Source organism: Rhinolophus hipposideros (assembly GCF_964194185.1).
Source record: "Rhinolophus hipposideros genome assembly, chromosome: 4".
Taxonomy (NCBI): Eukaryota; Metazoa; Chordata; class Mammalia; order Chiroptera; family Rhinolophidae; genus Rhinolophus; species Rhinolophus hipposideros.
Window position 1 is genome coordinate 98,757,553 of NC_138050.1, and position 14,594 is coordinate 98,772,146.

The window sequence follows — 14,594 nt, forward strand, 5'->3', positions numbered from 1 at the left end:
TACGGGGACACAAGTTTCTAAGTCACCATCTAGTCACACAAATCTGTTTACATTTAAATTACTTCAAAAGGACATGCATTAACAACCTCTTGATAGAAATAGGTACAAAACTGCCAAACTCGTAATTTTCTGACCCGTCTCCCTCCCAAATCTAGCTATAATTGTGCAGTTAATTACTTTACCCAATATTCTTTTATTAAACAAATTCTACACTACATGGATGGGGCCAGGAAGACTAAAATCTTGGTAATATTTAGTTCTTTTTCTCACTTTATATCATCCAAGCAACTCTCCGCCTGATACTGAAACATCTTTGTATTTCCTAACCTTCACATAAACAAGTGGGCAGATCATTTATAACTAGACACAAAAAACTCCTGCTTCTTTACTTCGCCATTCCTGCTCCTACCCCCGCAGACGCCCTCTTCCGTCTGCAGGTCCAGTTACCATCCTACAGGTCACCATGACACACGCTGACCGTGATTCTATTCTACAACAGGAAAATTCATGTGTCCTTAGAACGTAAACTCAATCGTTAATAACATTGCAGGACATGTGTATAAAGATGCAGTAATGGAAAAAGTCTGTTTATATCATTCATTCTCATTAACTCACCATACACCTTCATACAATTTTACAGATAAAGGGAATTCAGAGCTTATTTAGTCCATACCCCTCATCATTTTTATGGATGAAAATTTAGTCGTACGATCATTTTGTGACTAGTTTAAATTTAGATGTCAAAAGCCAAAGTGAGATTTTTTGATTTTTCAGTTCCGTATTTTTCCTACTAATTACACTACTATCTACATCTTTTGATTGATAAAGATTCCCTGAACTTTAATTCTATTTTTTACTTCTTTTTAAAACTATAAAGAAATCTAAACATTACGAACTTAAACTATAATTTAAACTGTTAATTAATCCCTTATATCAAAAGTAATCTAAAACTCAGCTCACCTAAAAAACAAAAGAGCCGATTCATCTTTATAGGAGTGTGTATTTTTAACTGCATAAGATAGGGTAAAAAAAGTATTTGTATAACAAAACAGGTCACACAGACAAGTACAAGAGAAGAGACATTGTCAGTATCAAATCTTAAAAGAGAGGCCAAACATTTTCTCTTTTTTTGAAAACCTCTTTACTGAGAAGTATTATATCTATCTTAATAAGTATACAAACACCACTTAGGTGAAGTAGAATTTTACACTCCATTGCCCTAGAATTTTGGGAGGGGAAAACTGTTTCTCAAAAATTATCATTATTTACCTGTCCCCTTTCAAGATATGCAGCTGAACTAAAATTGAACACGGCACCTTGAGCTGAGCTGCCTCCCCGATGGCTCAGTTGGTTGGAGCGCGTCCTCTCAACCACAAGACTGCCGGTTCAACTCCCACCAGGGATGGTGGGCTGTGCCCCCTGCAACTAGCAACGGCAACTGGACCTGGAGCTGAGCTGCGCCCTCCACAACTACGATTGAAAGGACAACAACTTGACCTGGGAAAAATCCTGGAAGTACACATTGTTCCCCAATAAAGTCCTGTTCTCCTTCCCCAATAAAATCTTAAAAAAAAAAAAAAAAAAAAAGATATGTAGCTGAAAGGATCTACAAGCTTCTAATCACATGGGCTGACAAATGTTTCTATACTTTGAAAATATTACTACTGACAACTCTTTTCATTTGTCTTACCTTTGTTGAAAGTACTTTAAACGTGCTCTGTTCTGGTATTATAGGATGAAGAAGACTCAGTTTCAAATTGTAATCCTCTCCAGAAGGAAGTTTCACCAAAGCACATAACTAATGAACACAAAATTAGCAGAAAATTTTATAAGTTTATATAATGAAGGGTAAAATATTTAAACTGAATATAATTATAGAATTGTTACAGATTATTTTAAACACTTTTATATGGAGTATCAGTTTAAGGACCTCACAATAATCCCTTTTTTCCATCTTGTATTCTTCACATGGATTCTCACATACATGATTAAATAGCAAAAAATAATGTTTCATAATACATATTTAACATTTAAATCTCAAGGAAACCCAATATACAAGAGCAAAATGATACGGTATGTAAGAAAAAGTATTCGTATGCAAATCATCTAGTTCTATCACTAATTTAAATATCTATCATAATGTTTTCTCCTAAATGCTAAGAAACCTAAATATTAAAAATCATGCTCATTTGATAGTTAGTAATTCTACGTATAAATCACACAACTAAGTAGACCTTTATTCATGAAGTATACCATACAAATGCAATGAAATCACGTATCTTACTAATATCTTTTATATTTGTCAACCAAGTTCTGCTTTGAATTCCAAATCTCAAGAAAATAATGCACATTAGCTATAACCTATAGTATACACACACTTATCCCAAAAATTAAAGTGACTCAAATTGAAAAGCAAAACTTTATAGATTTTCATCAGCATTTTTCACGTTATCTCAGGAAGAAATGACATTATCTGATAAACTGTTGTGGATTACTCTGCAATACAGTATTCAAATATTTGCAAATGTAAAGTATTTAATCTCAACATAAAAAATGGTTCAAAGATTAATGACCTCTTGTTCTGAAAATTCCACATTTACATTATTCTTCTGAACATTCTTGATCATAAGGGTAATGATTACTTGAGATTCTGTCTGATACCAGTCATACCTATTAAAAAAGAAAAAAAGAAACTTAGAACTTCTACTTTTCTTAAAGTTGCTCTTTTATATTTTGTCAAGATAAAAACCACAACCTGGTAAACAACAAGAGCTCCACCTTGAGGAACAAAATAGCAAAGCAGCTGTTGATTCACAGAAATAATTGTATGCAGCTAATTTCCTAGGATCTGTACTAATGGAAGAGAACAGTAAGGCAGGTGATCTCCCAAACCTTTTCACTGCATTTAAATTCTTCCATGATTTTCTGGGTTCTGACATATCTCTAATATTGTTGTGCTTAAGCTAATGATAAAGATAAAATTTATTCTAAAAGGCTAACGGTTATTATATACCACCAATAGTTTTATACTCTCATTTCAACCTAATACTACAAAAAGCATTTCTATCCCTATTTTACAGATGAAAAAAATGTACGATCAGAAGGTGAAGCAATCGGCCAGTCAGTGGCAGGTGTCACACTGGACCCAGGTCAGCCTGACTCCACACTCCAAGATCACCTCACTGAAGCTGGGGGCCAACTGCCCTGAACTCAGGGAGCAGAAGCGAATGAGCTAAAATTAAAATAAGTTTAACTCATCCTGCCAGGCAAAACATTAAATACAATATCTTCCTTCAATCTCAAGGTACGTGGGGAAAATAGTGTGGCTGGAGATTCTGTATCTTTCCCAAATAAAGCTGTAAAAACAAAAGGATCCTCATTTTCGAATTAGACCAACTCCATGAGGGCAGAGTTCTTTATCTATCCAGCCACTATTACTCTCCCAGGACTAAACACAGTGCCTGGTACACAGTGTATTTATTAAATTGATGTTGGGTTATTTAATGCTCCAAACACCGTAATTATTTAATGTTTGTGTCCTACCTCTCCTGGCGACCACCAAGCTAGTCCAAATTGTCTACTAGGTACTTGGAGAGTCACCCTGTATCTCTCCAGAAAGAATTGAATAAATTATTTTAAAAGTTCCAAGCCATTTTAGGTAATTAAAATGCACCTTGATTACAGAAATGAACTTTAAGAATCTCAGTTTTCCTTTGAAATTCAGTCAGGATGCAAAGCTCCAAATCAATGCTTTGTGTTTCTGTTACAATCCTAAAGATGTAAGGTGCATACGTGACTAATAAATAATTAAAAATAAATTCAAACATTTGCTAGGTGCCTATTCGTTATTGTAACTGCTGCCCTCAGCAATAGTCACTTTCAGCTCATGCAAATTATAAGAAAAATCTACTCAAAATACAAAAGGCAGTAAAGTTACAATTCTATCAGGCCTACTACTAACTTATTTACTTGTGTAGTAATCACTTAACTGGAAGAGACTCTTCTCAATATATGAAAAAGTGACATAACATGAAACCAGGTGAAGCAAGTTTAAAACAGAGAAATGACTTGAACTTAACCTTTAAATATAAATACTGATAATCAGTAAACAGCCTTAGAATTAGGTTTTCTATGGTATAACACTTTTTAAAAAACTAAGAAATACTTAAAATCACAGGGCAAAGACTTGATTACTATTAAACGACAGGGTTTTTTCCCTTCAGGCATATTTACGCATTGTTTTATGAAAAAGAAACACTTACTTGATTTTTGACTGATGAGTCTGCTGGGATGCAGACTGATTTTGCCAAGTTGAAAAAGAAAGATTTTTACAAGTTAATTAACTATGTATTAAAATGTATGTATTATCAATCTACCCAATACTATAGTTACTTTGATATGGAATAATTACATGAAAACTTTCTTCAAAGACAAAGCAGGGTATCCACAACATTCACAAAAAATTAGAATATTCAGCATTTTATAATTTTATGAGTTTCAATTTCAAAATGATTTTTTTTCCTAAAATAAAAAACAAAACTTTCTAAAGGTATGACTGAAAAACATTCCATTTAAAATGTCCAGTTCCAAGGTTCAGTAACCCTCTCAACTGAAAATAGTAACATTTAAAAACCATTTTTTAGAATACTATATATGCGTAAACCTTCAGGCTTAACAATGGCAACAAACACTGCTCTGGAACATAGGAAGGAAAGTCTCCATGGAGCCTTCCTGATAACATCTTAAGTCGTTTGTGGTCTCTCTGCAACATTTCACCCTGCCCATCATGAAACAAAGTGACTCCTGACTACTTTCCTAACTTCCATGTGTGCCAGTTAAGAGTATGTAAGGTTAATCTAAAGAACTTGCCCTGGGTTGTGGTCCCTAAGTTGTTCTTAAATAAGAAAGGAAGAGATGGGATGTAGAAGAAGCAAGTAAAACCACTTGAGGGATCTGAATCTAACTCCGATTTACTCTCCAGTGTTAAATACTGAAAAATACCTGAATCTAGATGATGCCAAGTGGAGATACTAACTAGAACGGATTATTCCAGTTCATCTTGGTACCAAGATAAAACTAGACTGAACTACAGCAGTGATAACACGCACGGCAGCTAAACTGCTCTTTGTGTTACTAGGCAGTCTTTGTTATCGAAACACCGTTCTGTTGTTTTCAGGTCTAGTCCCAATCCCAAGTATTATAAGACCTGGACAAAAACACTAGCAGGGAGGGCCGACCCAGTGGCTCAGGCGGTTGGAGCTCCATGCTCCTAACTCCGAAGGCTGCCAGTTCGATTCCCACATGGGCCAGTGGGCTCTCAACCACAAGGTTGTCCGTTCAATTCCTGGAGTCCCTCAAGGGATGGTGGTCTCCGCCTCCGGCAACTAAGATTGAACACAACACCTTGAGCTGAGCTGCCGCTGAGCTCCCGGATGGCTCAGTTGGCTGGAGCGCGTCCTCTCAACCACAAGGTTGCCGGTTCAGCTCCTGCAAGGGCTGGTGGGCTGCCCCCACAACTAGCAACAGCAACTGGACCTGGAGCTGAGCTGTACCCTCCACAACTAAGACTGAAAGGACAACAATTTGAAGCTGAATAGCACCCTCCACAACTAAGATTGAAAGGACAACTTGACTTGGAAAAAAGTCCTGGAAGTACACACTCTTCCCCAATAAAGTCCTGTTCCCCAATAAAAATCTTTAAAAACAAAAAAGTACTAGCAGGGGAAGGAAGCCATCTTTTAAACACCTCCCCCCAATCCACTCCCCATCCATCATCCTTACGAATAAGGGCACGCCTGGAGGTATGGAGTAGCCAGCCAGGGCTCACTCCTGGGGATGTTCAAAACAGCAGTCTGCGCATGCACAGAACTGGCTTGATGCCCACAACAGCCTGCCTAACAGAGACCAGCGCTGTCAGACTCAGCTGACACATGAAGAAAGCTCAGAAGATAAGTGACTTTCTCAGTGTCCTAATTCTAGAAGACAGAGATGCAAATCTTCCTTTAGAGATGAAGGAAAGAGTCAAAAAGGTTAAGTAATTCCCCAGGAAGAGTTAGAACCACACACATCACCTGACTTGTTGTCATTTTAGTTCTTAAATATGTAGATGATTACTGCTAAAAACCACTGGCCATAATTTAACCATGTGTGTTATATGAGTATATAAACCGAAGTTGGTTAAAACAAATAAAAAGAATTTCTGAAATCCACCATAATTTGTAATAACCGAAAAGACTTGAAAATCTTCATGTTCAAAACAGCATAAAACTGAAATAGACAGAGAGAAACACTTCCAAATTTTAGTTAATCTTTGTGTCCTAGTATACCATAACAAGCCCTGCAAGTGCTTCCAAGGCAGCAACTGTTTAACCTAAATGTGATGACTTTTCAGCGGAGAAGAAATAATTATCCTGAGCATACTAAAACATAACACCAAATCAACTTGAATCACACACACACTAAATGCATTAAAAGAGCCCAATAATTTTTATGAGTATAAATTTCTCTATTATTATTTCACCAAAAAGTGGTATTTCAGTTACTAAAAGAATAAGTACTTAATTGGAATTGCTTAATATTTAACTGAAAGATCACTTTGAGTTCTCTCTCAAATATATACAGTAATAATATAATTAAGTAAAAACATGAAGGATAAAGACTTCGGACTTACCACTGTAGACTGTGATCCTATTAAAAACACAAGAAGGAAACATTTTCAGGTAACAGTGCACTTAGAGAGGACAAGCTACACATGATTTCTGTGGCACAAACATTAAGGATTAAGCAAACCAATTCCCCGTACCTTCCAAGTAAAGGAAAGTGGTTTACTTTTGCATTCCGGAGTCATTTTAGACTCCTTAGTAATTACTTACCAGTAATACCACTGCAAAACAAATTATCCAAATCTCCCTTTCAACATAACAAACTGGGTGAAAATCAGAATACCTTTGGAAATCCCTATCTAAGGGAACATGTACTACTTATAAGTTATTAAAAACAAATTTGTTTAAACCAAAAAATGTCAAGACATTTACTTCTTTTTCAATTGAAACACCATGGAAACCTACATACATACCGTTCTGAGCTTCTTGACACCTTTTAATCCAGACAATGAAATCAGCATCTGCACCTAGAAAGAACAAACCAACTGTAAAACCACTCATCTGCACAACCTAAATCTTCACTCAACAAATACTTACTGAACACCTATGTTCCAAACAGTGTTCTAGGCACAGAGGATTCAGCAGTGAATTAAGCAAACCAAACCATGTCCTAACAGAGCTTACAGCAACCCTAATGTTAGAGCTATAAATATACCATTAGGTTTAACATTTAGTTGTTCATCCTGAAGAATTTTCAATAAAAACAATTAGCTTTAACCAGTGAACCTTACTGTTTCCCAGATATGATAATCTACATTTCCCTTCATCCCTTCCCTTAAAGGAGCTTCCTCTCACACAACAAAATCAGACCTGAAGCAGATTCCCAATACGCCATCGGGTAGGGAGGGGTGGAGGCCTGGTAACTGTCAGCTGGGCTGAGGTCTAGAAGCTTCTCTCAACCCCAGTTTGCTCTCCAGTGCAGCTACCTACCTATTCTGTCTACTACTCTCTCAGTGGCTCTACTTGTTACCATGCCTTTCCTATCAACACCAAGAAGCAACTTTCTGCTTTGTTGAGTTTTGTTCTATCTCCAAGTCCCATGGCATCTGGGAACTATAGACGGTGAACTATATATTTACAGATAGCAATGTAAACATATACATAAACAAACTATTCACTTCTGAAGACTCCTAACAATGACAATGTCTAAACAGTTACAGAGTTTAATAAAATATAACGTTTAGAAACGTTAATATGGAGGGTATCTGATGGACACTTGTCTCATTAGAGAGACCACCTCAGGGATGATGTAGATGCCTAATCATTGCATTGTACACCTGAAGCTTAACAATAATGAATGTCAACTATAATTCTTTATATATATATGTATATATGTATATATATATTTACAAGAACATATATTTATATTTATATACATATATATACATATATATATATATAGAGAGAGAGAGAGAGAGACACACACACACACACACACACACACACACACACACACACACACACCAGGGCTGCTGCTAACTACCCTGCAGTGCACAGGACAGTCCCCACAGCAAAGGAGTATCTGGTCCAAAATGTCAGTAGTGCTGTGCTCGAGAAACCTGTCCTAAAGTTTTATAAATATTTATATTTATACATATATATATATATTTACAAGAATATATATAAATATATATATATACTTACAAGAAGCGGAGAACAGCATTAGGAATAGAGACAGTGGAAATGTAATGGCTGTATGCAATGTCAGAGGGGTAATAGATGGGGGGAGGAGGGTTATCACTGTGTGAGGGATATAAATAATAAATGTCTAACTATTACATTGTTTTGTGCACCTGAAAGTAATAAAAAAGTTACATATATGTATAAAAAAAGAAACGTTAGTAAAAGTATTCTTGACAAGTTTACTAGTTCAAGCTAATTACAGGCAAAATAATTCTGAAAAATAAACGATAATACAAGTTATTAACATGAAATTTTCCCAAAAAAGGTAATATTTTAAGTTACAAAGTTTTTACCCTGTCTGATAATAATGGAAGCCTAACAGTTTAACATCAATTTTTCCTGAAATTAAATTAAAAGAGTACTTTGATTTTAAATTAAATATCCTCAACAGCAATTTTACCAAAGAGGAGACACCTTCTTCTAAGGCCACCTCTGAAATAATTCTAAGATAAAAGTCAACAGCATGATAATAAGATGCTACTCAAGGATGAAATATAGGCAGGGAACTTGCCGTTGCTCTACAAAGATAAGGAATAGGGCTTAGAAACCAGAAGACGGAATGACTCAGGTCTCTTCAGGGTTTCCAAACATGTATCAAGGAACTAGACAAGGCGACTCTTCAGCATTTGCTAGGAGTGCAGATGTGCTGGCCGCCCACTGAGTAGCCATGTTATTCACATACCACCCTGGGGATAACCAAGTTTGATACCAACTCCCATTGCCTAGCTCTCTTCTTGCCTGACTTGTAGGTTCCACTTGCAAAGCTGGGCCTACGTGCTTTCCCGGGTAGGTCCACGACAGGAAAGCAAACATTCAAAGCGGTGCAGAGCAATTTTTCAAATAAAACCATATAACACTTTAGGACAGGTTTCTCGAGCTCAGCACTACTGACATTTTGGACCAGACACTCCTTTGCTGTGGGGACTGTCCATACACTGCAGGGTAGTTAGCAGCAGCCCTGGTCTCTACTCACTGGATGTCAGTAGCACGGCCCTCATCTACCCGTCATGATAATCAAAAATCTCTTCACACATTGCCACATGTTTCCCAGGGAGCAAAATCAAAATCAGGGAGTCAGGAACTATGCTTTTGAAAACTGTGATAACACAGCATTATAAGATAAAATGAGAGTACACAAGTAGGATCATGTAGTTTACAATTATCTAGAAGATTACTCACAACCTCTGTCTTTTAGCATTTTGCAGATTTTTTGATTCTTGGCTCTTACAGTTTTGATATGTGTGCAGATAGCCTACTGCTCTGATCATTTTCATATATAGATATCTCCCGCTTTTCAAAAAAGTGCAGTATGTCACTTTGCTTTTATGCAAGACCTCCATTAGTACTTGTTTCTGTTAACTGAAAGAAAATCCAAGTAGGATTTTCACTTTTACGCAGAAAGCGAAAATAGCATTCAGCGTTTGTGTTGCACGAGACATTACAGAGGCAGTGTGCACCCCAGCAGTGAAAACGGCCCCATCACGCTCCTTCCCCAGGAACTACACTCAGCATCAAACTACATTGCTTTGAACTGTGTCTGTGAGCATCTGGGCTTTATCTAGATTTATCTTGTCTGTTAGCAAGATGTGTCCTAAGGTATCAGAAAACCCTAAGAGAATTCATAAGGATGTTTGTGCGTTTAGCGTAAAACTCGACATAATGCAGCGTTTTGATCATGTTGAATAAAATGAAGACATTCTGCGTGTGTTGAACTTGCCCACATCCATCATTCATACTATTTACACTCAGAAAGAAACTTGAAAGCTGCAGAAGTGACTAGTGGTTCTGCTAGTATCAAAGTGGTCTCTTTAGTTGACATCCGGTAATGGATAAAATGGAAACTCTATCATTTGAGTGGATTGAAGGATGGACAAAGCATGATGTTGGGTTATCTTACTCTTAAAGAGAAATTAATCTTTTTAATAAGCAAAACTACACAGTACAAACATTATATCTACTTTATACAGGCTGTGTATTTATAATAATTCCTGCTTTTACTATATGTTAGTATTATGTTAGACGTTCTGTGTTACTTGGTATGATTTAGTAGGTTATTTTTTTGGTCTGGGAATGCTCAAAACTTTTTGGATATAAATGAATGGTAATTACTTCTTCGCTTTACACTATTTGACTTACAAAAGTTTTCAAGGAGTCGCTCTACTTTCAGTTGGTGGGAGAAACCTGTATTTCTCTCAAAAAGATCACACTCAAAACTCACAAACTCTCAAAGCTCCTTGTTTCTTCTGTACCTTATCACAATTTACCTAAACTTACACTTCATTTCTCAACAAAAATACACACTGTAAGATTTCCTATTTTAGCAACCTGAATAAAACAAAATGAAGACTTCTGAGACAAGAGCAAATTAAACTTTCACTTGTCTACTAGAAAAAACTAAAACCAGACTAAGTAGAAGCAGCACACTGAGTGTCTACATTAGTTTTTAGCTTCTAATGGTGAAGTTTATCTGTGATTTAAATGCTAAAAGGCCAACTTCATCAATATTTAAGTGAACTCAAATTCTGCCATCAACACAATATACCCCTAAAAAGGGGAAAAAGAAGGCATTGTGTTTCTATAATTAAATTGAGATTACACTGACAAAATTCAGATGTGGTCTTTAAGATACAGACAAATAATGAATTAGTTTATTAACATGTAATTCCATACTTACTATCTAATTTCTGTCCTTCTGCAAAAGTTTCTAGAGCAGCAGCATAGTTTTTTTCATGGTATTCACATATCCTGCATGAGCATATTAAAAACAGATACCACACACACAAGATCAGGAAAAACAGCCTTCTTTCTAATTAAAATATCCTAGCATTCTCTATTAAGAATTTGATATTTAATAAGCCAAGAGATGTTCTAAACTATTCTACATAACATCTAGTATAATTCCCATTAATATCCAATTTTGGAAATCATTTCAGAAGGAATTTCTTGATTTTTAATTGTATAGACTTGCTTATTCCAAAATATAGTTACAGTAAGAAACTAAAGAAGTTTCTTGAAGAATAAAGTCACACTTATCAACAGAAGTGAGCTGGGATATAAAGTACACAGACACAGAGTTTTCATAGCCTACCCAGCTTGGTTGAGGAATAAATGTTCTCTAGTCAGTTAAAGAGAGTAAATGCCAAATGATGGACAAAAAAGGGATTTCAAATCCATCGGTTTCATCTGTATCTTGCAGTTACTTCAATCGTCACTACTTTAAAATATATTAACTACATATCTCCTATCACATACTCCAGTTAATACAATAGAAGCACAAATTATATTTAAAATTGAATTCCATCTCAGCTATAAAATGTATAAATACAAAATTTACTATTTATATAAAGCTTGCCATTAATTCATTCAACACACTAAACATCTATCTATCGTCCAGACCCAACAAGAAGAGTAGTTAGTTACCCTTTTCTCAGCACAGCAGTGGGATTATTTGGATTAAGTTCAAGAGATTTCTTTGCATCAGCAACAGCATCTGTATATGAAAACACAAGGGTTTTTAGTCAGTTATGGATCCTAACAAATATTAACTAAATGTGAATCAGTCTTAGGTTTTTAAGTTGGTGAAATGGACAGGTGGTTTTAAATTAGGAATAGCAAATCCAAGATATAATTCAATAAATATTACTGTCATACCTTCCTATTACCCTAATATTTAACTTCCTTTTTAAAGCTCTTCAATCAATGAATAAAGTTCTGTGTCACAAAGTTCACCCTTTTTTCTCATTAACGTCATTTACGCAATTTGACTCAAGGTATTTAATTTTGCCCTACCCAGATTTTCTATCCAGAATAAGTTACACAATAAAGAAATACATTTTTTATTTAAAAAATGCAAATAAGAGCATTTCATTTAAATACTCTAAAACAGTAAATATGCTATTATTAGCATATCCAATAACCACAAATGAAATCTGTATACATTTCCCACCTACTGAAGGAAGAACAGACACCCATCAAGTTTACATGGGTGTTCCTCAATACAGTTTTTGTCACATTTCATCTACTTCGCCTTTTATCAAAGACCTATCTAAAAAACTTCAAAGATAATCTATTTTATTTGACTCAATGTATCTTGGGCAAAACTTGTAAGCAACTCATTACGAAGAGGCAATATACTCTGTAAGGAACGTTACCATGGTAATTTCCAAGAAGGATGTGACAATAAGCTCTTTGACAATAATACTGTGCATCGTCTGGTTTCTGTTCCAAAGCCTTAGTCAGCTCCTACAAAAAGAAACACATTGAGTGTAAGTAAGTGTTTTCTGAAAGGCACTGAATTCTAATGAAACCTGATTTTTAAACAAATAAATTACAGTCATAAGCTACTTGGAGTAAAGGTAACAGGGAAACAAGCTTGGAGCTTTTCTTTGCAAGAGGATCAGTATCTCCATTTCTCTTCCCCTCCCCTCAAAAGCCCACAATCTAACACTATCTAGGTAAGGCACTTAGCAGTTCCTGGCCTAGAGGAGGAACTCCATTAATGGTAATTATCGTCACCTCATTTATTCTGAAGAGTTTAGTTGATATAGATTGACCATCACAGATTTTCTCCTTCTAATTTGGAGAAGACTCAAAGATCTTGCAGAATTTGAGATGCCTAGAAAAATGTAAAGCTGTCCAATAGAGAAAAAAAACTGGAAGTTAAATCTAGAATTCAGGAAGCGTAATGGAATCAATAAATACACAATCAAGCTTACCTACCTGGACCTGCCCTATCCTCTGTGAATGGCAGACAACCCTAAGAAAACCCAGATGCCAAGCTCATACATACATTAGTAAGAGGCAGTTTTTGCCACCCTGGGCATTCACCTATATAATGATGCAAGAAAAGGTAGCAAGACTGGTGAGGCCAAGGACGAATGCAAGCAAACAGGAACAATCTGGTTCTACCCACACACCCCAGGAATCTGGAAGTCTTCTTTAAAAGGTAAAATTATTTCAACAGCCACACACTGACTTTGTTTTAACCTAATAGTGTGATTCTTACAAAGCAACGAATACTGTACTTGGTAATCATACACCTAAAATCCGATATATCTAAAATGCAAACTACTTTTTATCATCTTCACCCTATCGCCCTGGTCCAGGTAGTAATGAAAATCAGATCTTGTCGCTGTGTCCCTGCTCCAACTCGCCAATGGCTTTCCAGCTGACTCAGAGCAAAAGCCCACGTCCTTCCTACGACCTAGAAGGCCCTTCTAGCTATGACCCCCTGCTGTGTCTTTGATCTCAAGTCTCACTAACTACATTGCCCTTGCTTCTCCGTTCTAGCCACCACAGCCTCCTTGCTGTTCAAACACCAGCAGGACTCTGCACCTGCCGCCCCTCACTGCAGCGCTCGTCCCCCACACGTGCAGACTCGTTCCCTCACTTCCCGGTTAGTGAGAAGACTGTGCCAGAGTCGGGATTCGAATCCAGGTCCGTCTGACTCTCTAACTCAGATGTTATCCACTAAACAGCACTGCCTCTTGGCCTCTTGGTGATGTTTCTTTACTCCAAGTTTTTTTCATACACCATCTGACATTTGTATTAAAATGCTTTCTAATACTTTGAAATTCCTAAGTTAAATGATACCATCTTGCATTAAACTTTCAATTTTGAAAACAGCTGACAGCTACTTACCTAGCTACTCAAATATATCTTCAAACCAAATTTCTAGCCTCTCCTCAGCAAGAAAACAGATATACTGCGGGTCAGCAAGGCTGTTACAGATTATATCAATATCTGGATCATCAATTCAAACAGTATTTTTAAACATATTATATAACAAACATAAGCCAGATGCTGAGGATACAAAGGTAAGTAAGATTCCTTTTCTTAAGAAGTCAGATAAAAACTTCTGAATTTCAAACAACTAACTTGCAAATGACCTTTAAAAACACAAACCAATTGTTCATTAAGAAGGACAAGTTACAGTGACTCAGTTAAATAAATTAAGCAAGTGACTTAGTAAGCTATTACTAAAAAAAGTTACCAAAAAACTACTGAGCACAAACTAAACATTATGATAAACAAACTTAGTAAGTCATAAATAAAGCATAATTTCTTTTCAGTAAGCAATATATACAGAAAATGCCAAAAAATGCATACACATTTAAGAAAGGGAACTATTGAAATTCTAATACTCAATATATATCGATACCAAAAGATGAACACAAGTCACGTTTGACTTCTGCAATTACAAGAGGTGCTCAATGTGGTTACCATCTGCGTCCAGACACTTCTGATGAT

The 14,594-nt window shown here is 36.1% G+C and overlaps 1 protein-coding gene across 2 annotated transcripts in view; it reads right to left on the reverse strand.

Moving 5' to 3' along the window:
• Positions 1-14,594, reverse strand: part of SUGT1 (SGT1 homolog, MIS12 kinetochore complex assembly cochaperone) — a 38,551-nt gene that overhangs the window by 20,493 nt on the left and 3,464 nt on the right. Inside the window, exons 3-10 of one of the 2 annotated variants that reach the window (XM_081046834.1) lie at positions 12,497-12,587; positions 11,766-11,835; positions 11,020-11,090; positions 7,076-7,129; positions 6,671-6,687; positions 4,263-4,297; positions 2,574-2,670; positions 1,691-1,798 (exon numbers count right to left, since the gene is read on the reverse strand). In XM_081046834.1, the coding sequence (XP_080902960.1) occupies positions 1,691-1,798; positions 2,574-2,670; positions 4,263-4,297; positions 6,671-6,687; positions 7,076-7,129; positions 11,020-11,090; positions 11,766-11,835; positions 12,497-12,587 (543 nt within the window). Of the gene's footprint in view, positions 1-1,690; positions 1,799-2,573; positions 2,671-4,262; positions 4,298-6,670; positions 6,688-7,052; positions 7,130-11,019; positions 11,091-11,765; positions 11,836-12,496; positions 12,588-14,594 lie in introns of both variants that reach the window. The other variant, XM_081046835.1, reaches the window with a different exon arrangement.